This window comes from Microcebus murinus, chromosome 3 (genome assembly GCF_040939455.1).
Source record: "Microcebus murinus isolate Inina chromosome 3, M.murinus_Inina_mat1.0, whole genome shotgun sequence".
NCBI lineage: Eukaryota > Metazoa > Chordata > Mammalia > Primates > Cheirogaleidae > Microcebus > Microcebus murinus.
The window spans coordinates 38,444,631-38,472,004 of record NC_134106.1 but is presented as its reverse complement, the minus strand read 5'-3'; the positions used below and the strand labels follow the sequence as shown (position 1 = coordinate 38,472,004).

The 27,374-nt window shown below is 51.3% G+C and overlaps 1 protein-coding gene across 4 annotated transcripts in view; it reads right to left on the bottom strand.

Annotated features, from left to right (window-relative positions):
• TTC7A (tetratricopeptide repeat domain 7A) overlaps positions 1-24,391 on the bottom strand; it is a 127,690-nt gene extending 103,299 nt beyond the window's left edge. For 3 of the 4 annotated variants that reach the window (XM_076000720.1, XM_012755756.2, XM_076000721.1), the window contains exons 1-3: positions 24,208-24,391; positions 16,047-16,210; positions 10,194-10,362 (exon numbers count right to left, since the gene is read on the bottom strand). In XM_076000720.1, the coding sequence (XP_075856835.1) occupies positions 10,194-10,362; positions 16,047-16,210; positions 24,208-24,391 (517 nt within the window). Of the gene's footprint in view, positions 1-8,538; positions 8,661-10,193; positions 10,363-16,046; positions 16,211-24,207 lie in introns of those variants that run through there. The other variant, XM_020288581.2, reaches the window with a different exon arrangement.
• Positions 24,392-27,374: the final 2,983 nt, after the last annotated feature.

Sequence of the window (27,374 nt, the reverse complement as noted above, 5' to 3'; positions counted from 1 at the left end):
GTGGGCAGGAAGCCAGGCCTGCCAGGAAGTGCGGGGCACTGCCTCACGGTTCCCACCCGCAGAGGGACCCTTCTGTGCCAACACCCTGCTCTAGGAAAGGCCCTTTTCAAGAAGAGGGCTTGTTTTTTCATAAACTCTGAACTTTGGGTTTGAAGCCAAACTGATCCTGACACCAGGCTGGTCCCAGTGCCTTCAGTCTGAGATGACTCATCACATCCCAGGTAGCCGCCCTTCCAAGAAGCCCCACCCTAGGAGCCTGGAGCCTTGCAGACTGGATGCAGAGGTGGAGAGCAGAAAGCTTCCTCTGCAACAGAATGGCTCTTTCCAGATGGGTGGACCCCCTGCTGCCGCCTGCCCAACCAGCAAAGGGCACAGGGCACCCGCAGTGCTCAGGGAGGGCTAAGCCCAGAGCTGGGTACTCTGGGGGGGGGGGGAAGAAGGGAAAAATGCAATTCACTTGTATCTCAGGGAGCGAGCTTCAAGGCCAGGAAGGGAGTACCCTCACAGATCACTTGGAGTAGGCGACTGCATGAGTGTATAATGGTGCAGCCTCGGTGGGAAGCAATACGGCATCTCCTCAAAAACTTGAAAAATAGAATTACCATATGACCCAGCAACTCCGCTGCTGGGTATATATCCAAAAGAAATGAAAGCAGGGTCTCAGAGAGATACCGGTATAACCCTGTTCATAGCAGCGTTATTCACGATAGCCAAAAGGTGGAAACAACCCAATTGTCCATCCACAGATGAACAGATAAACAAAATGTGGTGCGTGTGTATACATATATATACATATGTATAATACAATATTATTCAGCATTAAAAAGGAAGGGAATTCTGAAACATATTACAGCATGGATAAACCTTATGGACATTACACTAAGTGAAATAAGCCAGACACAAATAAGCAAATACTGTATGATTCTACTTATAAGAAGTACTTAAGTAGTCAAATTTACAGAAACAGAATATAGAAAGAGGTGTTGCTGTTTAATGGGTATAGAGTTTCAGTTTTGCAAGATAAGGACAGTTCTGGAAATTGGTTGCACAATTATGTGAATGTTAAAGAGTTCTGGAATTGGTTGCACAATAATGTTCTAAGAGTACTAAAATGTACACTTCAAAATTGTTAAGATGGTAAATTTTATGGTTTGTATGTATATTTTAACACAATTTTTTTAATAAAAAAAAAGGCAGACAATTTGGCTCCTTAGATCAAGTGTCCAAAAAAATGCATATTTGATCCAGCAATTCTACTTTCTAAGAATTTATCTTTAAAAAAAATTGATTTTTTAAAAATTTAGCTTCAAGGATATCCACTATCCACTGCAGCATTATTCATAATGGCAAAAAAAAAAAAAAAAAAAAGAGGGATTTAGCATACAGGAACAATGACAGGAGACAAGTTCACAAAATTATGATATGATAGATCCTTATAGTGAAATGCTACGAAGCTACTTACAGTGTTATAGACATGCATTGGAAAATGACTCTTAAATATTAACTTTTTTAAAAAAGCAGATTATAAAGCATGACTATATGAATTTATTTTTATTTTAAAAAGCACGTAAAACCTATAGAAAAAAAGACTTAAAGGATATAGCTCAAAATGTTTACGGAGTTCTAGGTTTCAGTTTCCCCAAACAAAAAATGGAATTACTAACAATGCCTAGATCGTAATGTGGTCATGACATTAAATTAGATGAAATATTAGAGAGAGTAGAATATATGCTCTTAGAAATCATTTCCAAGTGATGTTCACAGTGACCTCCTAGGCAGGGGTTTAACCCTTCTCCAGGGTTACAAATGAGAAATCTAATTCAGGGAAAACAGATCAGTCCCAGGTCTCTGGCTTTGACACCCTCTGTTCTCTTGGCCCAGACTCCCAGTGCCTTCTCTTCCCCTTGGTGACCCAAACCTCAGGCTCTGGCAGCCCCTGGTGGCTCTTCACTCACCTTTCACATGTGTACCTGATGACTGAGCTATAGCCATCCACCCTGGCAGGGGACAGGCTCCTCAATCGCACCCCCACAGCCTGTCCACACTCCCCAGCCCCACCAGAGGCAAGGGCTGCCGGGAGGAGCTACAGGGAAACCCTGGCTTCTGCCTGTGCCACGCCACACCCCCTCCTGTGATTCTCTTCACCATCTCGTCCCCACCACCCCAGCCCATAGAAGATGCATCCTGTCCTGCTTCGTATCTCTCAGCCCAGGAGGGCACTCAAGGAAGGCCAGGCGATCACACCAGCACAGCTGGCCTCTTTCCCAGCCCCAGCCCCAGCCCCTGCAGCAGCTTGCTCCTCCCTCTCCACCTGGAAGCCAGGCTCTCACCTGGGCTCTCACCTGGGTACCAGGGCAGAGTTCCACAAGAGCAAGGCCCCTTTCCCCACAAGGCACACAGCCTATGCCCCTCTGTAGAGGAGGCCAAAATCCACAGCAAATTCCTGCCATACCAGGAACGAAACACAAAAGCCGACTATGCCACCACATCGTGTCCTGGGAGCAGCCTGGTGACAGCAGAGTAGCTTGGGGTTGCACTGACCAAAAGAGAACAGAAAAAAGCAAACAAAAAACAACCTCGAGGGTTGAGATGAGAATCTGCGGATCGTCCTCACAGCTGCTTCTGTATTTTCCTGACCTTGCAGAGCAGCATCACAGCCTAGCGTCTCCCTGCAGGACTGTACGTGGACTGGGGCAGCGCACCAGGCCCTCCTTGGTGCTGGGCGCAAGTAGGACGAGAAAGTGGCCAGGTAGGCTGAAACACGGGGCAGAGCTGGTTCTCCAGGGGCCAGAGCCCATCTGTGGAGCCACAACGAGCCCCAAATTAGGTGCCAGTGACTCAGGTCTGCAGGGCTTCAGGCTGGAGAAGTGGGATCACGCTCCACGTCATTAGCACACCGAGCTAGTGCCGGAGAGACGGAAGAACACAGGCCTGAGGACAGCAGGAGGACACCACTTGCCGTGGACGGCCCTCCGCCGTGGGCAGTGGCACCAGGGCTCGCTGGGGCTGAACCAGCTAAGGCTTGAGATGTTGAAAGAGCAGGTCCTGGAGCACCCTGGATGCCGACCAAAGCCAGGGCTTAAAGCAACAAGAGGATAACGTGTTACCCTGAATCCACACAACCTTCATTCTAGGGCTAGAGCCCAGACTGCTCAGCTCTGGACTCTACAATAAATAGATTGACCCAGGCGCTGCGCTGACCAATAGGTGAGCCCGATTTGAGCAGGAAGGGGCTGTGCCGCACCTCATGGTGTGGCAACCAGTGGCTAAAGTTCTAGAACACCAGCCAAAAGGGACATGCTGAACCTTCCTGCCAGGCTCTCTACTCTCAGTGCCCTCTCATGGGGTCCACCTGGCCCTTGTGCTCATTCCCCAATCCCTCCCACGCTCGCCCCCCCCAGCTCCACGGGGGTGCGATTTCACCCCATCTGCAAACAAGCCACCTCCACTGCCCTGCGGCCTCCCTCACCCGGAAGGCACCTCGTCCACTCCGCTGGGGATCATTCAATCCTCAGGGCCAGGATCGCCGCCCAGCTCACCCAGGAAGCCTCCACAGCTAGCTGGATGTCACTCACCTCCCCCTCTGGAACAGAATGGCTCAACCAAACAAGTACACCTTGGGCATCGGGGAAGCCCGAAAGCTGGAGTCAGAGGCGAGTCCAAATCCCAACCCTGCCACCATGGGCGTAACCCGAGGTGAATCACTTATTTCTGCCTGTGCTCTGAGGCTCTGCCTCCATCCCTTTCGCCCCCTTGGGTAAGAGCACCCTGATTTTCCTTTGAGAAACCAGTTCTCTAACTCAGTTCACAAGATTCAGGTGGAGGATATCCCACTCCTGGAACCAACCCAGTACCCTACATACTGGTCACCACACTGGCATGAGAACAAGCCAGGTCCACGAGGACCTTCCCCCAGCCTCTCCTTCTGAGGCTGTGAGTGCTGTGCTGCAAGGAACACGTAACCCGTGGGGCTGCTGAGAAAGACCCCAATACACTCTTTGAGCCCCTGGATCCAGCTATGCCTGATGCAGTCTACCCAAACAACTTTCTAGTTCCATGGGCCCCTAAATATTGAGTCCCTCCCTCTCCTTTTTTGTTACTTTTCCAGTTAGTTGGAGTTGCATTTTCTCATTGCGACTATAACTCTTGATTATATAAAAACTGATCCCAGAAGCAGGTATCAGAGGGACAATTCTTGAAATACAGGATTGGCTGGGCTGTGGTCAGGGAGGGGCAGTAAGGATTTTGCCACCTCCCAGCTAAGGAATTATAATTCCAGATACACAGCAGCAGCACAGCCTGTTCTGTCCTGAAGTGAGACCCCGGGCCATGGAGGCTGGAGCTTTAGGGCACGTAGACAGGACATTTCAGGATATTAGCCTACACTGGATACTTCTTGGGGCCCAGGGTAAGACCCACAAAAAGTAAACCTTACAAGTTTCACTCCTGGCAGCCTCTACGAATGACAAAGCTTTGCTAAGGGACCCTTTTGGCCTGTGTACAACAATCCAAGACAGCCACGAGTCAAGTCAGATAACTGGAGTTGGAAATTCTCTGCCCCAGCTGAAGGCAGTGCCAGAGGAGGCAGGGAGACAGGACTCGATTAGCAGATAAGGCTGGAGCCTGGGAAAGGCCTGCCCCCGCCAAGACTCACAGGGCCCTGTGCTGCGCTCCCACCGTGCCACTAGGGCTCAAGGACATGCCCCCCTAGCCCAGTTCACTGAGGGCCGGGCTGAGAGGAGCCCTGAGGCCGGCTGCCTAGCGACAGAAAACACTCGAGGCCTGGATCCAGATCCAAGGACTCTGAGTCAACATAATCTCTGGCTCTGGGTTCTCATCCATGAAGATGATCCAATGCCAACTGCCCACAGGCTTATTACTGTGGAGTTTCAGGGAGCTGTAGAGCCAGACAGACCCCGAACCTGGCAGACAAGGCCTGGGACTACTGCACCCATAAGGTAATCGAGTGCTGTACTCCCATCCAGGCTGGGTTGCCCAGGGGCAGCAGTCCAGAGGGGACTCTTTACAAATGCCCCTCTCAGGTGGCCAAAAGGCTGAGTCAAAGCAGAACTTCCCATGGGACAGAACTAGGGGCAACCACACGGCCAAGACACCATGGCCAGGAGGAAGCCCGCTAGCTTGCCCCAGCAGGCCGGGGTAATAAGCTGCAGACCCGCGCCCTCTGGGGTCTTCCTCCCGAACAGCTGCTTCTCCCAGAGCCACAGCACACTAGGGGCCGGCTTTGCTCACCTGCCTGCCATCCCTCAAGGGACCCTAACTGTTCATCTTGGCACCCTCAGCTGAGTCAATTGCTGGCAAATTTTACTTTCCCCTGTAGCAGGTGGGCCAGGAACCATGGGAGATACACCACAGGGGCCAGACTGCTGGCGGGAGGGACATACTGACCCCCAACTGGGGAGGGTGGTGTGCGCGAGTGAGGCCGAGGTCCGAGTGCATTGGGGGGAGGGAGAATGCTGCAGGCTGAACAGCCAAGGGAGCTCCTGGCACCTGAACTGTGTCCCAAGGGAATGTGAGAACTCATCTACATGGCAGAGTCAAGAAAAATGGTGTGACAGGCAAGGACGATGGCCCAAGAAAAAGGGAAGAACTTCATGGATTATGCCAGGGACCAGGAGCAGAACTCATGTGGCTGATACGTGGTGTTCTGCGAAGAGAGAAGAGGAAGAGAAGATTGGTTCAGGGCGCAAAAGAAATGACCACCGTCCAGGGACCTGGAGTTTGGTGGAAGACAGGGCTCACAGCCACCAGCACAGACCCAAGTGCCAAGGGCTTCACGAGAGTGAGCAGCCCTGCAGACGGGCCTTCCCAGGAGGGCCTCAAAACCAGAGGATTCTAGAGTGCTTTTAATACAGAGTAAATGGAAGATGTTCCTCCCTCAAACAAACTAGATGGCAGTGGGACTTCCCCATCCAAAATATATATCTGTCACCTGTGCCTGGAATAGGCCAGGAACATTTCCTTTCCCAGGGCCTTCCCCTGGTCTGACAAGCTTGGTCAGAGGAGAGTCACAAAGGGGCCATGGCAGGGCCTGGGGAATGGGGTAGGAGAGGAGCAGGCTTCTACTCTGGACCAAGATGACTGATGCTAGGTTGAACTACAAAAGCAAATTTTCTGCTCACCCACAAACCACAGCCCTAGGAAAGCAGACGCCCGGGTAAAGTGGTGCAGAACTTCACTGGGGCTACTCAATGCAGGGCTAAGAAGGCTCGGAGAGGAGAAAGTCCTTATCTATGTGAACCTGTCTCGGAGGTAACTATAATCTGTTTCCCATCACCCTTTGGTGGGCTCCTCTGTGGTGGGCAGGATGCAAGCTTCAGAGACATCCATATGTCTGATGCAAGCTTCAGGGCCACTACTTACACGCTATATGACCTTGGGCAAGCTTTAGTTTCTCAACCATAAAATGGGCATAACAACCACTTATCAGAGTAGAGATGAAGGTTAGCCCATCAGTCAACACACATTTATTAAACAGGTGTTCCAGGGCAGAGTTTCTCCCGTTGCAGTGTGCATGCCGGGAACGCTGCTAAGGTACAGATTCTGATTTAGTAGGTTTGGGGAAGGGCCTGAGATCTGCATTCCTAAGAAGCTCCTGGGCAGTGCACACGCGATAACCCTGCCCCCTCACCCTCACCCTCACCTGCACACACATCGGATGCTCAGCTTCCAGAGAAAAGGGTCTGCACCTCACGTTTCTGGGAATGCCACCAAACGTCAGGTGCACCAGAGAGCCTCGAGGAATTGGTACTTGGGAAATGAAGGACTGAATGGGGGATTCTGATAGGCAGGGAAGGAGCTCTCAGCTCTGCTCAGGGCCCACAGGTGACCTGGGAGCAGATGGCCATAGGACAAGGCGTTACTGACAGACAAGTCAACATGACTGCTTCTCTGCAGCCACGAGGAGCTAGAGGCAGGACGCAGGAAGATGTTCTTCCCCCAAAGCCAGAGCCTCCGGCAGGGCCCAGCCCACCTCCCAGGTGCCACTGAGAGGCTCTAAAACCCAGTCTTCTACTCCCGGCAGGACCTGGTCCATCTGAGCACAGGCGTGACTAAAATGCTGGGGGACAAAGAATGCTGGTGGCTGCACACAGACCACCCAGATGTGGAAATGACAGTCATCTCAAAAAGGTGATTTATTTTTCTAACTTAGATGAGAAAATGTGGTTTTCTATTAGTTCTGAACAAACTGGACATGGACAATAACTCTTCGCCTTGGAATAGGTGGAGGGTCACGTACCCCTACCCTACATACACATACCCATAACGTCTCTGCTCTCTGGGCAAGCCGTGCCTGCCCCTTTCCCTCAAGCTCCCGGTTGGTGTCCAAAGCCTCCTTGAGAGTCACACAGCACCTTTGGGTCTAACACACAGATGCACGTCACTTTCCACTTGAGCGGAAGGCCAAGTCCTTGTGAGCGAAGTCTCAGAGGGACCACTGCCAAGCCCTTCTGCTCTGAAGGGGAAGGAGGGTGAGCGGAGTGTGTTTCATGTCTTGGGAGGGTGGGGGTGCAGGACGCAGAGCCCGGCCCTGACCTCCCTCCATGTGGGATGCCCACACTCGGGCCCCACTGAGACCCCCGGCCTGGCGAGCTCAGGCTCCCCTGCAACACACGGGCCCTGTCCTCCTCCCTCCAGCCAGTGCGCCTGACACACTCCCTGCCCCACCAGATGGTACCGAATGGAGCCACAGAGCAGAATCCAATGCAACATGGTAAATGAAGCCATGGCACAACAGCCCGGCCAGGAGCGCTGGGAGTGGGTCAGTCAGGCCCCTGCAGGTGGAATACAGCCCAAGGCCAGAGGCTGCCTGCGGGCAGAGGGCCCGCGTTCACACACAAGCTGACTGGTGTCCTGGATAAGTTGCTTCCCTTTTGTCCGTTTCCTGATCTGTAACATGAGGGTTTGGCCTAGATCGCTTCTGACTCCTTTCAGCCTAAGACTCTGAGCAGCATCACAGGGCATGTACACACTCTGGCTGCCTGGGTTCAAAGCCTGCTCTGCCACTTCCTGTGAGACTGGCACGAGTCACCTCACCTCTTCCAGCCTTCATTCCTGACCTGTGGGATGGAGGGGAGAGAACACTGCCACGGAGCTAACTGTGGGGATTCAGTGAGGGCACGCTCAGCAAAGAGGGCTCCATAAACATCAACATCCAGTGAACTCTGCAGGCCCTGCGGCCACCACACTCATGCTTGCAGATGGAGTCAGGACCAATGGCCAGTGTCCTCATCCCCTTTTGAGTGTGGCCTCGACTCTGCATGGAAAGACCCACCAGATCCCGCCAAACCCAGGAAAATCAACATCATGCACACACTGACGGCCTCGTGCATAGTCTCAAGCACGCGCAGGGTCAGGCGAACCTCAGCATGCTAAGCAGCAGGTGTAGTCACGGCAACAGAACAGGGAGGACAGCAGAGAGGAGGCAGGCAAGGGGAGGCCATGTGCGGTCACTGGGGGACAGGCAGCTAGCACAGCCCGCGACCGAGCAGCCCATGCCAGTGGCGCCGGGCTCCTTACCTCCCCTGCAGGACCTCTGACCACCAGGACTGTGTTCCCCCAAAGCTGGAGGCATGCTGGAAAGAGTAGAGAGCAGGAGACAGGGAGCAATATACACTGAGCCAGGTTTACAGGAGAAAGTACTGAAAAGGAAACCCAAGGAAGGGTGTTCGGTTCAGGGCGTCCGTGGCAGAAGTGGCTTCCAAGAGACCCCAAAGACCCAAACGCCACATGAAGGTCGCCCCCATGACTGGCCTGTGCCAGAGGTGCAGAGAGGGGGATGAGAGAGCAAAGGGAGAAGACCCCCACAGACCGGGCCATCCCAGATGGGCACCTACCCTCCCGCAGGCTGGCGCTGGGGCTGCCCAGAGTGACAATCTTGCCAGGTTTCCTGGGATGGCGTGCACTCAAGGGGAAAGGGCCCCAAGGATTCAGGGGTGGACACACACCCTCAGGAAGCCCCACCAGCCAGAGCAAGGAGGGCATGCCCTCCACAGATGTCACAGTCACTCCTACGGGGACCCAGAGGAGACAGAGGAATGTATGTGTGAGTGTGGGCAGGGGGGTCTTATTTGGGGCCAGTGTCAGAGAATGGAGGTTCTAGTCCTGGCTCTATCATGAATCTGGGTAACTTTGGGCAAAGGATGTATCCCCTCTGAGCCTCAGTTTCCTCATATATAACATGGAGAGACTGTGTCTATCTATAATAGAAAAGAGGGTGACACATACTGTACTAATGCCAGGCACGAAATCCGCACAGGGCCACATGCGGCTTTTCTAGACTTTTCTCTGGGGGTCGGTTTGTGTTGGAATAGGCTGGGCAGAGGGGCTCCCAAGACCTCAGTGCCACCAAGAGCCACCCCTCACGCTCTGTGATCCCAGAGCTTATGGATCCAGGGAAGGAGGAGCCTGAAGCACAAAGTTTGGGGTAGGACTTTTACTCATATCTAACACATTCTGGGTCACTTAAACAGCATGATTTCTCCAGCTGGGCTGTCCACAGTCCCCGTGAGGAAATTCCTGTGTCACTGGCCCCACGCCCGAGTTGCCCCAGAGTGCCCCTTGCCTGGGAAGGCTGGGAGCTCCACCAGGGCGGGAACTGGCTCTGAACCATCCATCCTGGATCTCGGCACCCGCTCCCTGAGCTGCTCACAGCAGGTGCCCAACAAAGACCTGAGAAGTGACAGACCCTCTACAGCATCAAGCACCCGGTCTGTGGCCACTGTCACCAGAGCCAGCCTGATAGTGGAACAGCACACTTTTTTCAGCCTTTCTCAACCTGGTCACACAACTCGGCTGATTCCTCTTGGTCGTGACAAGGGCAGGTATGACAACCCTGTCTTACAGACAAGAAAACTGAGGCCAAGAGAGGTGAAGAGGTGACTTGCTTAAGGGCACATGTTGGGTAGCCAGTTGTTGACAGAGCCAGGGCAAGAACCTGAGTCTTCTGACATCCCTGCCTGGGCACCAGGCTGCTGTCAGCCTGGCTGGTTGCCACCAGCACCCACCCTGGACACCAGTGCCTGGGCGCTAGCAGGGGTGAAGTATCTGGACACTGGCCCACCCCCAGCACAGCCTCCACTGGCCAATAGCCACTGCCTATTCCAGGCACCTGGGGGCCCGAAGGTAACGAGCTGTGTGTGGTGGTGGGAGCCCAGGCTGGCGCCCACAGCTACCTTTGATGACAAGAGCCTCCGAAAGCAGCCGCATCTGATACAGGGGCTTGTTCTCCAAGGATATGTCATCAATCCTGGCCCTCGCGTACATGCTGATGGCGTCTCGGTACGAGCCCTCCACGTAATGCAGCTTGCCCAGGATCAGCATGGCCTCGCACATGTACTGCGGCTGAAAGCACAAGGACCACATTAGCAGGCTCCTGCCCCAAAGCTTCTGGCCTGTCCCCTACCAGGTACCTGCTGAACCGTGAGCCACGAGTTGCCTAAACCCTGCTCAGAACTCCCCTCCTCCTCCAGGAAGGCTTCCTTGTTGCTCAAGCACATGCTGACGGCTCCCATCTCCCCACGCCCACAGTCTGTAGGCTACCTCGTGGCTCTCAGTGAAATTCTTAAATGAGCCCCTTATTGTTTCATGGGTGAGTGTTTTGTGCCCTCACCTAGATCCTAGAGAGCTTGCAGACTGGGCAACCTGTCCTCTCTCTCCTGAAGCCCCAAAGGCTGTGGCCCAGGCTGGGCACTCGTTCTGACACAAGTGGGGAGTCAGGGACTGAGCCAAGTTTTGTAGAGCCTGAAACTTATAATTTTGGAGGGCCTCTTCTATGCATATTTATGCAAATACATAATTAAGTAGAGGCCGTAGGAGAGCCTGTGAGGGCCCTGAAGCTTACGCCTCCACCCCCCACAGCAGGACCTGTGTGGGGAGTAACAGCCACACTGGCTGCGCGGGACGGAAGAGGGGCAGAAAGGCCTGCGGGGTCACCCTCCTCTGCCTACCAGAAGCAGGTCAAAGTGCAGAATCAAGGAGGCCAAAAGTGCCTGAATTCAAACCTGTTTTCTTTCTTCTCCTTTCTCAAGTGCTGCTTACAGCCCAACCTCTACCCAGAGAGAGACTCTCGGGGCCTCCGTCAGGGCCTGAGGAGGTCCGGGCTGCCCTGGCCACCCCGCCCTAGCTTGGGCTCTGTTCCCAGCCTGGGCGCCCGGTGCTGCTGCCTGAGCGAGGCTGAGCCGGCCCTGGGCTGGGCCACACCAGCCTTGGACATAGGCCCAGTCCCATTTGAGATCTCCCACCTCCTGAGGCCATTTGCTCTAGCCCCCTGCCTGTGTTCCTGTGCTCGGCTGGCCCACAGCCCCTTTGGGCCAGGCCCTGGGCACTGCCCTTGCCACACAGGCACCCGTCTGTCCACAAAGCGCCCTGGAGACGTAGCCCTGGCCCCCACCCCTGGCCTCTGTCTCTGGCAGGAAGGTGCTGCCCCTGTCTCCCTGCAGGGCAGCCAGAGTCTGGGGTACCTGTGACCCCAACTAAGAGAAATGGAATAGGGTAAAGCCAGGCTCCAGGGAAGCCAAATTTCCCTTTCCCACTGGTCTTTTTTGGTTTTTGTAAATACACATTCCTCCTTTGCATACTCAGGTCCCCTTCCCTTTGTCCTATCCAGATCTTGTCCATGCTTTGGGTCCTTGCTCAGGCCCACTTCCTACAGGAAGCCTCCCTGACTACCAGGGAGCTCCCTCCTGCTGAACTCCTACACCGCCTCTACCAAGTGGGCCCGTTCAGCCCCTGCATACCTGACCTGCTCTCTCTGGTGACTGATAAGCTCTGAAAAGCTGGATTTTTTAAGGGCACTTGCTAGTCTCCCCCGATAGGCCACCCACTCCCTGGACCAGGGCCACAGATTACACATCCCCAGAGTATGCAACCCACAATCCCTCCAAGCGGGGCAGCGAATGACTCTGCCATTCCCTGCCCTGGTCTCAAGCCACGGGCTCACTTCCTCCCTGCTCTGGGCGCGATTTCCTCATGGGCGAGGGACAGATAATAAAGCCTGGTCCTCGCCTCCTGTCACAGCGAAGCTGACAGCATTAATAGGGCAAAGTTCAGAAGAGAGCTTTGAACTTTTCTTGAGAAAGGAGCCAGATAAACACGGGGTATGAGTAATTATTATTATTATCCTCGCCTACTGTACACGGGGAGGAGGGCAGCGGGGCTCGGGACACGTTTCCAGCAAGCTGATGGGTGTGGCCAGCGGCGGTTCCTGGCAGACCAATGACAGTTTGCAACAGAGCTTCCACCAGGCCGGGGGGGAAAATTAAAGACAGTGCAGTGAATGTTGCACACAGCTGAATTTATACTATTTCAAAAGCTGCTCTCCGTCCTGAAAGCACATCCATCTTATCTTTTGGTGTTGAGATGTTTTTTCTTTTATGGAGCAATGACAGTAGAAGATGGTACAGTTTCCGTGTTGTTTTTTGCTTTTTTAATGTCCTTATTTGGCAGCATTAAAAGTCGGTTACCCTCTGTGGGACCCGTGCATTTGAATTTGAAATGGTCTTGTCAATCCAAGGGTCAGGGAATCGAACCCCTGACCCAGAGAGAGGATACTGTGCAGAAAGTGGCTCAGTCAGGGGGACAGGCCCTCTGCTGTGTGGATCAGGTGTCACCTATTCTTTCTCCCTCACTGTCCCTGTCAGTACAAAGGGAAGAATGACTTCGTGGAGATACCCAGGTATGAGGAAAGAAGAGATGAGGAAACACTTCACAGGTGTAAAAGGGGAACTATAAAGGCAGGAGTGCCGTCATCTTCCTTGACATTAATCCAAGTTTCTTGGTTATTATTTTATTTCCACTCCAGTACTTTGGGAAGCAGCACCAACAAGTGACAGAGAGCATTAGAGCTTGGGATATGGAAACAAAAGGCCTGGGTTCAAGTCCTGCACCTGCTAGCGTGGTCCTTGGCTAAGTGATCACCTCTCCCAGGTCTCTGGAATACCCTTGCAGAAGGTTACTGTGAGGCCTCCGTGGGATGGTGCAATGCCTGGAGCTCAGTGGATAAGAGAGGTCACGACAAGTGGCTTGTTTTCACCACCTTCCACGGAACCGAGCTGGACAGGATCTTAGAGATCCCAGAGAGTACAGGGTTTCAAGTTGCCACTGAAGGGGCCTCAGGACGCCCCCCCCCAGCTCTCTTCATCCACCAGAGCTGCACAGGACGTGCGGGAGCCACCTGTGGGTGCACCTGCTGCCAAGGGAGATCACCCCGGCTACTCCCCAACCTTTGGGGATAAGACAGAGAATCCCAAAAATGACTTTTAATATTTTATTTTGTCTGATTAACATCAAGGTTTTGGCTTTGGCCTGGCTAACACTGATTTTCTCCATGTTATTGGCACCAATGTGTGCCTTTGTTTAATACAGCATTGTAGGCCGGGCGTGGTGGCTCACGCCTATAATCCTAGCACTCTGGGAGGCCGAGGCGGGCAGATTGTTCGAGGTCAGGAGTTCAAAACCAGCTTGAGCAAGACCTTGTCTCTACTAAAAATAGAAAAAAATTAATTGACCAACTAAAAAAAAATATATATATACAAAAATTAGCCGGGCATGGTGGCGCATGCCTGTAGTCCCAGTTACTCGGGAGGCTGAGGCAGCAGGATTGCTTAAGCCCAGGAGTTTGAGGTTGCTGTGAGCTAGGCTGATGCCATGGCACTCACTCACTCTAGCCTGGGCAACAAAGTGAGACTCTATCTCAAAAAAAATAAAAAAATAAAAAATAAAGCATTGTAAATTTTGTATTTCATCAATGTGATGTGGTGGTCATAACAAATCAATACGGTCCATATAAAGAATGAAATACTGGCATGGAGAAAGCTCCATGTGCTCAGTGAAAAAGAGCAACTTGCCAAACTTATACACTATGACTACGTGAACAGGGCACTGTACCTGTGGATGTATGTTTGTAATGTACAAAGAAAGGTGTATGGGACGCACATCATATTGTGACCAGTGCTCAAATCTGAGGATGGAAGTAGGCGTGGAGCTGAGGGTGACAAATGAATTTATCATTCAAATTCCTGGTTTGATTGAATTTTTTGCAACAAGCCAGAATCACATTTATTTCAAATACACTTTTAAATATTTAATATTTAAATTATTAATTTAAAAATGAAAAGAGGTCTTGGTGGGAAAAGCTTGGAGCCCACCAATCGGATCCAACTCCTTCCACCAGTAGATGGGGAACAGAGGGCCCATGAGGTCAAGGGACACGCTCAGGGTCAAGCAGCTATTTTTTAACTCGACACAAACCTCTTAGTACTACAGACATGCCTGTCACAGAGCCTCAAAGCAGTAACCTTAGACTTCTAGTACACGCTCCCCTGTCTCCGACGGCTTGCAGAATAAGCCTTACACCTCCTGGCCAGGTGTTCCAGGCCCCACTTCCTGGCCCCAAAGCACCTTCACAGCCTAACTGCCCGCCATTCCCTTTTGCTCCTGCTAAACTGACTGACTTTAATGACATTCTTTATAAGAGGAACCCTTAGATTACATGCTGCTTCCCCAGCTTGAAACACCCATCCCTATCTCTGTCCTCCCCTTTCAGATTCAGTCCCTAGCAGGGTCCGATTCTAGTACTGCCATCAGCCAGAGTCTGCTTCCTACTTCATGCCAAGGAGTGATCCGGACTTGCCTCCTCCTGTACACCACTCCTAGACAAAGGCTATTTTCTTTTTTTTTTTTTTTTCTGAGACAGAGTCTCACTTTGTTACCCAGGCTAGAGTGCTGTGGCATCAGCCTAGCTCACAGCAACCTCAAACTCCTGAGCTCAAGCAATCCTCCTGCCTCAGCCTCCCAAGTAGCTGGGACTACAGGCATGTGTCACCATGTCCGGCTAATTTTTTCTATATATATTAGTTGGCCAATTAATTTCTTTCTATTTATAGTAGAGACAGGGGTCTCACCCTTGCTCAGGCTGGTTTCGAACTCCTGACCTTGAGCGATCTGCCCACCTCGGCCTCCCAAAGTGCCAGGATTACAGGCGTGAGCCACCGCGCCCGGCCAAGGCTATTTTCTTGATGACAGGACTTTTCCCAGGAGACCTGCAGCCTCCTGGAGGGCAAGGTCCATGCCAGATTCACCTCGACTGCCCTCAGGGTGCATAACACAACGCCTTGCACACAGGACACCAAAATAAAACATTTAAGGAAGTGAATATATTACTTTGGAATATCTCATGAAAAGTCACTTCCTCTTTGACTCTCTAGTGACATACCCATGTCCCTATTATAGCTCAGGCTTCACTGTAATCTAGAACAGCCTCAGACGTTAGCATACATATGAATCACTGGGAGATCTTGATAAAATCAGATTCTAATTCTTATTTCACATTTCTAACCAGCTCCCCAGCGATGCCCATACTGCTGGAGAGTGGACCACACTTTGAGCAGCAAAGGCCTAGAGAAAGTTGTGACTATACTCCCGTCTCTACCTCCCCTCTGTGCCTTCCACATAGTAGGTGCTCAATGGATGCACCGGGACTTCAACTGGCTTGCCCTATTACGGAGCTCTTCTGTCCCTTGCCAACCTTGCATGTTTGTCTGCTTCTAACTAGGTCACAGGCTCACTGACTCCCTCTCCCAAGGAGCCCAAAGGGTCATGCATATAGTAGGTCAACCAAGTGCTATCCAATAGAAATGTAACTTAAGCCACAAATGTGAGCCACATGTGTAACTAAATAGCTAGTAAGATTTGTTAGTCACATTAAAAAAGGTAAAAACAGGTGAAATTAGTTTTAATAACATGTTTTCTTTAACCCAACATATCCCAAATATTATCATTTGAACATGTAATCAATATAAAAAGTGAATGCTCTTTTACACTTTTTGTTTGTACTAAGTCTTCAAAAGTCCAGATATGCTTTATTCTTACAGCACATTTCAATTTAGACTAGCCACATTTCAACTGCCACATGTAGCTAGTGGCTACTATATGTGCAAGGGCAACGTGTAAGAGAGACTTGTTGCTCAGAAGGGAGGCAAGAGAGAAGAGTCAAGAGGAGGTCCCAGGTTCAGGGGCTGACAACTTACCAACAGTTTTCCATGGTTAAGGACACTGCTGAGATAATTTTTGGCTTCATTCATCTTGGGCTCATTCTTCTCCAGTAAAGGGATGGAGTCTTTTATTTTGGCATGGTTCTCCTTCAAACACTGCTCCAGGAGCGCCTCAGCCAGCAGCAATTTCCCAAAGTCATCTGAAAGACAAGGCAGAGATCAGAGTGGGCAGGAGGGGCAGTGATGCCCTCAACAAGGTGGATATGGAAAGTGGGACACAGCCCTGGACCCACCCAACCACCCCTACTCAGCACAGGAATGGCACAGTTTCCATAAATTTAAACAGCCTTCAAGGAGAAAAACACAGAGGCATTCTACCATGGTCACGGTATCAACTGTCCCTTTGGGTTCACTTTCTGCTGTAGTTTAATGGTTGGGAAGGCAGAGTTCCCAAGACATGGGGACAAATTCCCAGAATTTCAGAATTTCAAATGAGGGGCAAAGTTATACGTATGCCCTGCTGTGGGTAATAAGTTCTAAAACCAAGAAGTAATTCTTCCCAAACAACTGAAGAGGAAAAAAAAAAAAAAACAGTGAGGTGGTTTAATAATGCATTTTCACATGCTCCTAATTTCTGTGTAACCATAATTTGTTTTCTCCATTTTTAAGGTATTTTAACATGACCCAAGGATAACCTAGCAGCCAGGGTAAAGAGTTAAAGTGGGAAGCAGATCTACTTGTATACCAAGACATGCCCTTGAACATGTTTAGTACTTGTAGTTTCTGGAGTTCTCTTAGATATGGTAGCTCATTTGCATACCTTGCCACCTGGCAGGTGATTTATACTGCTTGGTTGAATTTTCTGCCTCCTCCGACCACATGGAAACTCCAGTCTTGTGTGACTTGTGACCATCATATTCCTGCTACCTATAGCAAAGACGACTTGAACATGGGAACCAGGTGTTGGATGTGCAGGGTTTGAGGTCAAGCAAGTGTGGTTTCGCCATGGGCCTCCAGTGGCTGTGCTCATTGACCCTGCCAGCAACCACACTGAGGAGCAGGCCCACCATGTACTGCAGGCGCCCAATAAATACCTGTTAAGTGAATCAGATCCTCTCAACTATCCTATGAAGAAGCCATGAGACTCAGGGAGTTAAGTACCAATCCGAAAATGTCTCTAGGAATATCTACTAGAAGCCATCTTTTTTTTTTTTTTTTTTTTTTTTTTTGAGACAGAGTCTCACTTTGTTGTCCAGGCTAGAGTGAGTGCCGTGGCGTCAGCCTAGCTCACAGCAACCTCAAACTCCTGGGCTCAAGCAATCCTTCTGCCTCAGCCTCCCGAGTAGCTGGGACTACAGGCATGCGCCACCATGCCCGGCTAATTTATATATATATATATCAGTTGGCCAATTAATTTCTTTCTATTTATAGTAGAGACGGGGTCTCGCTCTTGCTCAGGCTGGTTTTGAACTCCTGACCTTGAGCAATCCGCCCGCCTCGGCCTCCCAAGAGCTAGGATTACAGGCGTGAGCCACAGCGCCCGGCCTAGAAGCCATCTTTTCAGTGCTCTTTCTGCTGCCAGGACAGCGTTCTCAGACCCACCCAGGGTTGCCACTCCTCCTCCCTCTCAGGATCACAGCGATTTGCTCACATCTCAAAGCCATTGGTCCAAAATTGCATGCCTCTGAAGAAGAACCTCTCTCCGTAAAGAAGATTCCCTACAGAAAGCAGCCCTACAGCCGAGAATCCTGGGAACATAGCTGCAGGAGTTTGCACTCTGAGGACATGCATTCCCGGATCCTTTGCTACCTACCTCATGATTTTTAAAAGGAACATTTTGAGGAAATAGCCAAAAAGTACCTGGTTTGAACTATCATCCATTGCTGGCAGAATATAACTTGGTAAAATCTCTAGGGCAATTTGGCAATAGATAGCAAAATTATTTTTGTACCTCCCCATTAACCCAGCAATTCCACTCCTACAGATGTCCTTGCACATGTGTAAAATGACCTACGTACAAGATAATTCCTGCAGCATTATTTACACCAGCAAAAAAGTGGAGACAGCCTTCATGTCTGTCAGCAGGAGGCTGATTAAATAAAGCATGGTACAGCCATAAAAAGGGACACCATGCAGCTATAAAAGGGAATGAGGGCACCCTGTACGTGCTTTTATGGAATGAACTCCAAGATAATTTGATAATAGCGCAGGAGTGCACAGCAGTGCATGTAATATGTGGCTGTGTATTTATTTAGGCACACGAATATGTGACAGGATAGGCACATGGCTGATAAACTCACTGGCTGATGGGGAGCAGGGTGGAACTGGAGCAAGGCTTTTCACTCTCTACTTTTTTGGTACCTTTGGAAGGTTGAAACATATCAATAGATTACCTAGTCAAAAAATAAAATTTAAGTCAACCCAGGGATGAAATGCAATCTTCTTCATTTCCAAATCTCAGCTAGGAGACGGAGTGGACTCCCTAGCAGTCTGGGTGCCCCTTCCCCCAACCTGCCAGGGGTAGGCTCTCAAGCCTGCTCCGTGGGAGGGAAACGAGCCCCTCCAGGGAATCAGTCCCTCCCCAGCCTCCGCCCCCCGGGCTGGTCCCCGCCCCTTTGCCCCGGAGCCTCTGCACCGCGCGGGGTGGGTCCGCAGCGGAGCCGCAGCGCGCCATTGGGCCACCGCGCCATCGGGCCATCCTGCCCGTCCCCGCCAAGCACCTGCCCCGCCCAGGGCTCCCCGCAGCGCCTTGGCTCAGTGCTTTTCACGCCAAGAGAAACCAGCTTCTTCCCTAGAGCGCGCTCCTTTCCTCTAATCAGTGGGGGTGTGCTCTGAACCCGTGCCGCCCAAAGTGTGCCCCCCCCCCCGGGGGTCTCTGAATGCTGCGATCCAAGCTCGAGGAGATGACTGCAGAAAACTTAGAGTACACATTTGGAAACTTGACAGAGTAATTTTGAATCTGTTGACTCTAAGAGTAAAAAAATTGGGTGGTAGTATTCTGTATATTTTTCTTTCATGTTTTTAGTAATTCATTTTTACTGTATTTTATGAAAGTATCAGAGCACAATAGATTGGGAATTTAAACAAAACAAAACAAAACCGATCCTTCACATATCTCTAAACCAATATGAGTGACTTTGACTGCAAAAGGGGCATTAATATTTGTTGAGGGCTTACTAAGTGCCAGGCACTTTAATATATAGTATCATTTAATCTGCACAGCCCTAAAAGGTATATATTACCCCCAATTATAGATGATAATAAAGATGTGCAATATTGGTACGTACAGGCACAGCCCAAAACGAATCTGTCTCTCCTGCATCCCATGCAGAGCTGATAATTTAAAAATAAATATCAGTCTAAGAGCTGTGAAGAGTAGGTTAAAAGCTAACAGTAAATGCAAGGGCAGGAATAAGAACTGTCCCAACTTTCACATACCTGTGAGTTTCAGACTGTTTCATTTATTAACAATTCGGGTCCTTCTCAGGAGGCTTTTTGCACTATGGGTTCACTCCCCACTCAGTCTACTTGCTGTTTGTTTAGCAGACACTCAGTATCACTTTCTTTTCCTCTTTTGCTCAACTCCCCTTCTCCCTGCCCCACCTCTCCCTATTTTCCCCTCTTCTTTCCATTCCACTATTTCTCAACTAACCATCAGTCTATGGAACTGAAGGATATTTTGGAATTAAAAGCTCTCAATTTTTCAGTTGAGAATTCAGGTGGATAAAAGCTACCCTGTCCTTCCCAAAGCAAAACAAGTTGCTTTTTATCATCCTATTGTTGGAAACCTACTCCCTATCCCAGTTAGAGTAAAATGCTACAGATTTCCTTTCCCTGAGGCATCAGGAAGACCTTCCTGACTCTGGGAGCCTAGGTGCTGATTCTGCAACCCAGCCCAGCCCAGCCCCCTGCCCTCAGCAGATCCCGAAAGGAAGCCTCCACTTGGTGGCCACCCAGTCTCCCCCTCCACCGTGTTTGGAAGGCCTCGGCAATGACTGTCCTTACAGCCCTCTCAGCTCCTGCCCCCTGTAGGCCATAGTGCCAGGTCATAAGACCTACTTCAGGACACCTGCCTCTTGCCCAGACCCCACATTTAAGGACAGTGCTCCTCTCTCTATAACTTGCCCATTTGCAATCAGGAAATGTGGGCCGAGCCAGCCGAGTGGGACTCAGACCAGGCCCTTCTCCACTGGGACAAACAGGGGCCCAGTGGTTCCTGCAGCTGCTCATCGCCCAGATGTGCAGAGGACTGCGGCCTGCCAACCACAGGAGAGGAGGAAAAAGCTGAAACTAGCAAGAGGCCATCTGCCTGAAATACACCCCTTCTAACTTAAACTGATGAAACATCCAAAACAATCTCCAGTTAAAAAAAAAAAATCATTTAGTTAAAAAACAAATGGGGGTGACAAATTAAGGACACAAGATGGAGGGACAGATGTGATAAAGCAAGTATAGTAAAAGGTTAATTAATGGTAGGCCAGGCGCGGTGGCTCACGCCTGTAATCCTAGCTCTCTGGGAGGCCGAGGCGGGCAGATTGCTCGAGGTCAGGAGTTCGAAACCAGCCTGAGCAAGAGCGAGACCCCGTCTCTACTATATAAATAGAAAGAAATCAATTGGCCAACTAATATATATAGAAAAAATTAGCCAGACATGGTGGCGCATGCCTGTAGTCCCAGCTACTCGGGAGCCTGAGGCAGGAGGATTGCTTGAGCCCAGGAGTTTGAGGTTGCTGTGAGCTAGGCTGACGCCACGGCACTCACTCTAGCCTGGGCAACAAAGCGAGACTCTGTCTCAAAAAAAAAAAAAATGGTTAATGGTAGAATCCAGGTGGTGGGTATACAGAGGTTCACTGCAAATTCTTTTTTATCTTTGGTGTATGTTTGAAATTTTCATAATAAAATGTTGGGTGTGAAGAGCAGGGGAGACCTCAGGTAACAACCAAATGCAATGTGTGGCCTTATCTGGATCCAGATTTTAATAATCTAAACACAAAATGTAATTGTTAGATTTTCAAGGTATAATGGTTTGGTGGCTAAATTTTTTGAGTTCTTATTTTATCAATAAGTACTGAAAAATTGAAGAATGAAGGAGAAAAGTTGGGTAGAGCTCAAATGAGACTTCCTGAGTTCATGATCACTGAAGCTGGTTGATGGGGTACGTGGGACTCATTCCTCTATTGTTTTTTTATGGTTTGGAAATTTCTCTGAATAAAGTTTTCTTTTCTTGTTTTTTAACCACTTGGATGGGCTCTTTGTTTTTACATGAACAAATCCCAGCACAGCCAGCAATACTCTGGGGTTCCCCTGCTTCATCCTGACTAGATCTAAACCGGATGTGAGTCTGAAGAAAATGTACAAACAGTAGCAGCTGCCTTGCCCCTGGTGGGGTGGTGAGCAACCTCCCCAGACAGGAAGAGGGTACAGGGGCCCTTCTGCTGAGGCATCTCCTGATCCTTCCTCCTACCAGACCAGAAAGTGGCCCCCACAGCTCATCCCCCAGCACCCCCTGGAGTGGAATCTACCTTCTGGGAGCTACTTTTAGTTTCCCCAGAAAATCTGAGACACAGCTGGGCCTCAAGGGCTCAGTAGAGTGGGGTTCAACTCCCTAAGTCACTTCCTCTCCTCACCCAAATTATACTCGTTAGAGTCTAACAGGCCAGGTGGGACTTTAAGAATCTCCCTTCTGGGCCGTAGGGGGGTCAGGGCCAACATCCCCAAAAAGAACAAGCTCTCCATCCCTTGAGTGATTAAGGAACCCTGCAGAGAGAGGATCAAAATAGCAGCCAATCCAAGTAATGTTCCATGTATAGGCTTCGGGAGTCAATTGTTTCCCTTCTTCATGTTTCTGTGTGTGCATGTGTCCATGTGTGAGCCTGTGCTCTGGGGTAGTGCCTCAAGATTTAACAATGGGAAAAAAACCATTCAAACAACCAAACCCCAAAACTGGCAAGAGAGACTCCACTGCCTCTCAGTCTCCTTCCTTATACTGGTCAGATCCCACAGTGATGCCAGCTCAGGCTCCAGACCCCAACTCTGACACTAGGAGACTTGGTAGCAGGGACTCAGGCTTGAGTACAGGCTTTACCACACACATATTATGTGACCTCTCTTTGGTGTCCCTATGTCTAAATGAGGACAATAACTCTTGCCCTTTTCATGGAGTTTATAAAAATTTAAAAAATAGAGAGAGCACTTTATAGCTATACAATGCCATTTATCACCTATGCCGTACCAGTGTTTCTCACTGATGTTCCATAGAATATGGTCCGGGAAGGTTGAAAAACACGGCATTTATACTCTAATCTTCCCTTGTACATCGCACACAGGTAAGCACATAAAGGTTCTAGGATGTTCTGCTTTTTTATAAAAAAAGAAAAAAAAAAGAGTCTGTTTAACATCATTGACTCCATTATTACCAATTTCTTAACTCCCTAAACCAGGTGTCCTCAAACTATGGCCCTCGGGCCACATGTGGGTGTTTTTGTCCATTTGTGTTTTTACTTCAAAATAAGATATGTGCAGTGTGCATAGGAATTTGTTCATAGTTTTTTTTAAACTATAGTCCAGCCCTCCAGCGGTCTGAGTGACAGTGAACTGGCCCCCTGTTTAAAAAGTTTGAGGACCCCTGCCCTAAACCCTTTGTTCCTGGGATACCAATTCACTAACTGCTCACGCTCCCTGAGACCTCTACAGAACAGCTTAGGAAATACAGCCCTGTCAGGATACAAGGAGACCCAGTTCCTGCCCTGGTGCTGGCATGGTTCTCTGTGGTGCCACTCGTTGGGAGTCCCACACCTCACCCTGGAACCGATGCCTCCTGCCTAGGTCAGTTCTCATTCCCATCCCCACCACACAGCAATGTCGGGAACCTGCAACTTATCTACTCTGCCCTGGAACAGGCGGCTCACCAGCCTCTCTGGAACATGCCCTGCCCACTGCCCTCACTGCCATGCTCAGACCTACCTCAAGGCCTCGAACCAGTACCCCCTTAGTGTCTTGTCCTTCCTTCTCCTTGGGCAAACACACCAGCCAGGGGCTAGGACAAGTTCTGCTGCTTCCCGGAAGCCTTCCCCCCTTCCTCTGAACACCAATCCAACACACAATTGCCCTCTGATCACTTCTCCGCCTCCCATTCATTTTGGTAGCTCTTCAAGGGCTGGGATTTTCTGATATACATCTTTGAGAGGTAATAGTGCAAATGATTACAAGGATGTACTTAGAAACCTGGATTCAAATCCCCATTCCACAACTAACTGGCTAGATGACCAAGTTACTTCACGTCTCTGTGCCTCAGTTTCCCTATCTATGAAGTGGGGTAAACAAAAGTCCCTGATTCATGGGGTTGATTACTATTATTATCATCATTCCGTGTCCCCTACAGAGCCTTCCACAGGCTGGGCAGTCTTTAAAAACTCTTTATATCTGTGTTTATTCACTCCTTGCCTCCTTCCACCAAAGCTCCCATGTGGCGGTGCACACAGAGGGGGTCAGAGAGGGCTCTCCAGGCTGAGCTCAAGGCTCTAGGAACAGGATCTGAGGTTAGCGACGGGGGCGGGGTGTTCCTGCTGCCAAATCAGGGTGCTTTCCCGCCCCAGCACAAGCGCCCAGCCCAGCCAAACCAGCCCTGCTGCTAACGCCACCGAGTGCCAGGGTTGGATGGGTCCCGAGTCCGCCACAGATGAGGAAACTGAGGCTTGCCCGGCCTCTTCCCCATTTCTCCACCACTCCACCCTGGCACACGGCAAACCCCCACCCCTGCCTGCTGCGGACGGAGCTCCATTTTCAACTTTACTTGGGAGAAAAGGGTTGGGGGAGAGACAGACACGGCCTTCACCTGAAGGAGTTTAGGGACCTACCCCCGACCAGGGTAGGGTTGGGGTGGGGGGCAAGATCCTGCCCACGCTCTGATCTGATCTGTGCAGATACCACCATTTCACAGTAGACAGAGTTACCCACAAGATCCTAAAGGGCATAGGGCAAAAGTCGTTTATCTCTCTTTCCCCCAAGCACCCAACCTGCATGTGATTTTTCTCTAAGCGCAGAAGGACCTTCCTAAGTACCCTGGCTGCTCCTGCGATCAGCACAGCGAGAGCGTAGGCGGCAGTCGCCGGCGGAGGACTGTCGGGGCGCGCTTCCTGGAGGAGGCGGTGCGTTTCGCGCGCTCGCCGCGGGTGATCCAACCCCTTCCCTCACTCACCGGTGTCCAGAGAGGTGAACGCGGGGTTCGGGCTGGATCGCCGGCCGCTCCCGCCGCCGGGCATGCTCAGCGTCTGCAGCTGCCGGACCAGCTCTGGCATGCGGTCCCAGTGGCCCTCGGCGCGGCAGCGCTCCAGCTCGCTCTCCACCTTCAGGTGGGAGCCGTGCGCGCCCTTCGCAGCCATCTTCGCGCGGGCGCCGTCATGGAAGGTGCGGCCGAGAAGTGGAGACCCGGCCGGGGACGGCGTCCCGGCTGGGGCGCACACGCGGGCGGGGTCGACGGGGGCGCGGATGGCAGCTGGGGCCCGGGTGGCAGCGGCGGCCCGGGCGGCGGCGGGCGGGCAGAAGCAGCACCCAGCACACCGCCCGGGGCCTCCGGGCTGCGGCTCCGGCTGCGCGGCCGGGACGCCTCCAGGAGCAGCCTCCGCCTTTGCTGCAGCAGCTCCTGGCGCTGCTGCCGCCGCCGCTGCTGCAGCTGCTGCCACAGCCCCCGCCCCGGGCCCAGGCGCCGCCAGCTGCGGACCCGCCCCTGGCCGCTGCTCCACCTCCGCGGGGGCGTGGCGCGGCCCCGGCGAGCCGGGCGCGCGGACGGCCAGCGCGGCCACAGCAGCCAGGCGCGCGACGGGCGCTCGCGGCCTGCCCGGCGCCCGCTCCCCGCCGCCGACACCGAATCCGAGCTCACCTTAATGCTGCGCGGAGCCCCAGCGCCCGGGGGCGCCTCGCTCCCCGCCCCCTCCCCATCCCATCGGGGCTGTTGACCTGGGGCATCCCCGCCCGACGACCCGGCTTTGTGTGGTGGCCCCGTCACCGCTGCTGTCCCCCGCACGTCACAAATCCGGGGAGAGGCCGGCCAGTCTGACCCCAACTCCCGGAGCGAGCCTCTCCCGGAGCTGGCCTGCCTGCCGGGGCGCCTGCCAGGCCCTGCTGGGACCCGCGACCCTGGCGTGCCACCCCCCGGGTGCTTGGGTGGAAACAGGCCTGTTCGGAGCCCCTTGAGCCTCTGGATGCCCCAACTTTGATAGTGTTCCGATTTTCTTTTTTAACAGCGGAGTTCCTCTTTCCAACCTGACTACCTACACTAACCGGCTGGCCCGTCCTCTGCGGAATCTCTGTTGCCCTAGATTTCTTAAAGGCTTTAAGCTGTTTCTCCAACTTGATATTTATTTATTTCTTCAGTCTGATGCCCAAAGACTGATGAGAGCTGTTATGTAGTGCCCAGCAGGGCTTAGCCCAGCGCTGTGAGGTGCCGGGAAGTTCAAAGGATTAGGGGGGGATGTTGGGCCCAGAGGGAGGCCCATTCCAGAGGCCCTGCCTCCACTGCCACCAAGGTTTACAGTCCAGTATGAGAGATTGAGGACATCACTCAAGAAACGACAGCAAGACCAAAAACAGAAAAGCACCTGTATTTAAATGGCATGTAGTATGGCCTGAAAGCTCCAAAAGACAGTGGGGTCAGGGGAAGCTTTTAAGCACAAACTCCTAAGTGTTAGAAGGTGTCCGCTTCTTCCCCAACGCGGAGGTCTTCACCACTGCCTGACCCGAGGCCTTGGGAATGAGTCTGGACATTTGCAGCATCAGGAGACTTTGCTCCGCCGTTCTGGACTACTGTAACTGTGGGAAGGTTTCTGTGTCAAGCAGAGCCCAGGCTTCTGTTAGTCCCACCGGGGGCCCTTTACTTCTGGAGCCACAGGTTGGTTGTCACACCCCCAGCTCCCCCCAGACACCCTCCTTTCCAGGTTCCAAATGCAGCTCCATTACTTGCTTGGGGGGCAGGATTTCCTGACCATGGGTGCTGCTCTGGGCACCTGGGGGCTGTTCTAAACCCCCAGAGGCCGGGAGGTAGATGAAGGAAAATCAGAACAGCTCTGGATATTGGAATTTACAGACAACTTACCCAAGCAGCCTATAAACTCCTGGCCTACTCCTGTCAGCTCCTCAAACTGGCTTTGTGTTAATCTTTGGCTGCCCTTGGTGGTCATCAGAACCGGATTTCACTTGGAAACAGAGGTTGGATTAGGGTAGCCAGAGAACACACTGTGATTTGCCCCAGGCCTGGCATTCCTGGGAGCCAGCCCTGGGCCAAGAAGTGAAAGGCCGGGTTGATGAGGGAGGCAACCTTGAGAAAAATAGGGAGACCTTCCCTCCTCCCTCTTTTCTCCCCAGTCCTTTGCCAACTCCACCCCCAGGATGCAGAACACTGGGGAACTATATAAAGAGGGAATCACTGCTTGCTGCTTTGACAGGGTCACCAATATATGTGTGGGCATGAGGGGGTGTAGGGAGGAACATGGTCTTCTTGGGTCACATTTATAACAAGCTGTTCCTTAACACTGCGAAATATGCCTGCCTGCAGTGTCCAGAAAGATCTAGGAATGCTCATAATTATCTCTTAATTATTGAGCAGGAACATTTTGCAGAGCGTTGTCTGGAGTGAGGGATTTACCTCCACGGGATACATCTTGTCTTAGGTAATGCACTTTCCTTTGACAAATTAAGTTCTCCATGGAACTCATGTGCTAAAAGAGGAAGCAGAGGAATCAGTCTTAGAGCTCACCTCATCTGTAGAATGCAGAAAAGATTGTCCACATATTGGATAGGAATAGACTCATAGGACAATTTAAGGCCTGTGGGGTCCTGGTTGTGCACCTGTGAAAAGTAGAAGGGACTCAGCAAACTCTGTGGCACAGCAGTCCAGGTGCTGCACAATAGAGTACTGGCTATTTTTTTTTATCTAAAGCGGCACCGAAGAAAGCACAGCACAGATCTATAATTGTAAAACACATAATCTCCTGGGCTCTCAAAGATAGTATTTCCATTTTGTACCCTCGAGAGGCTGAGAATGATTATTTTACTGACATTATTGTTGTTGTTGATGATGATGATATTATTGGACCCAGAGCAATCAGAAGTCGGACTTATTTATGGCCCTGGGGTCCAAAACAAATCCATACACCTGCCCACTGGAATTTGTGACTGGGAGGATAAGAGCGTTACAAGGACTGAGATAGGATATGAAGACTACTTCTCTTTAAGGCATTTGATTATTAGTTTTACTCCTTGGTTAGCACCTTGTTTTAGAGGCTATTGTGCAAGTTTGGGTAGAGGTTTAGGTGGGTGAACCTTAATAGGTTTTAGCTCCAGTAGAGTGTTGGTATAATTTTTTGACCA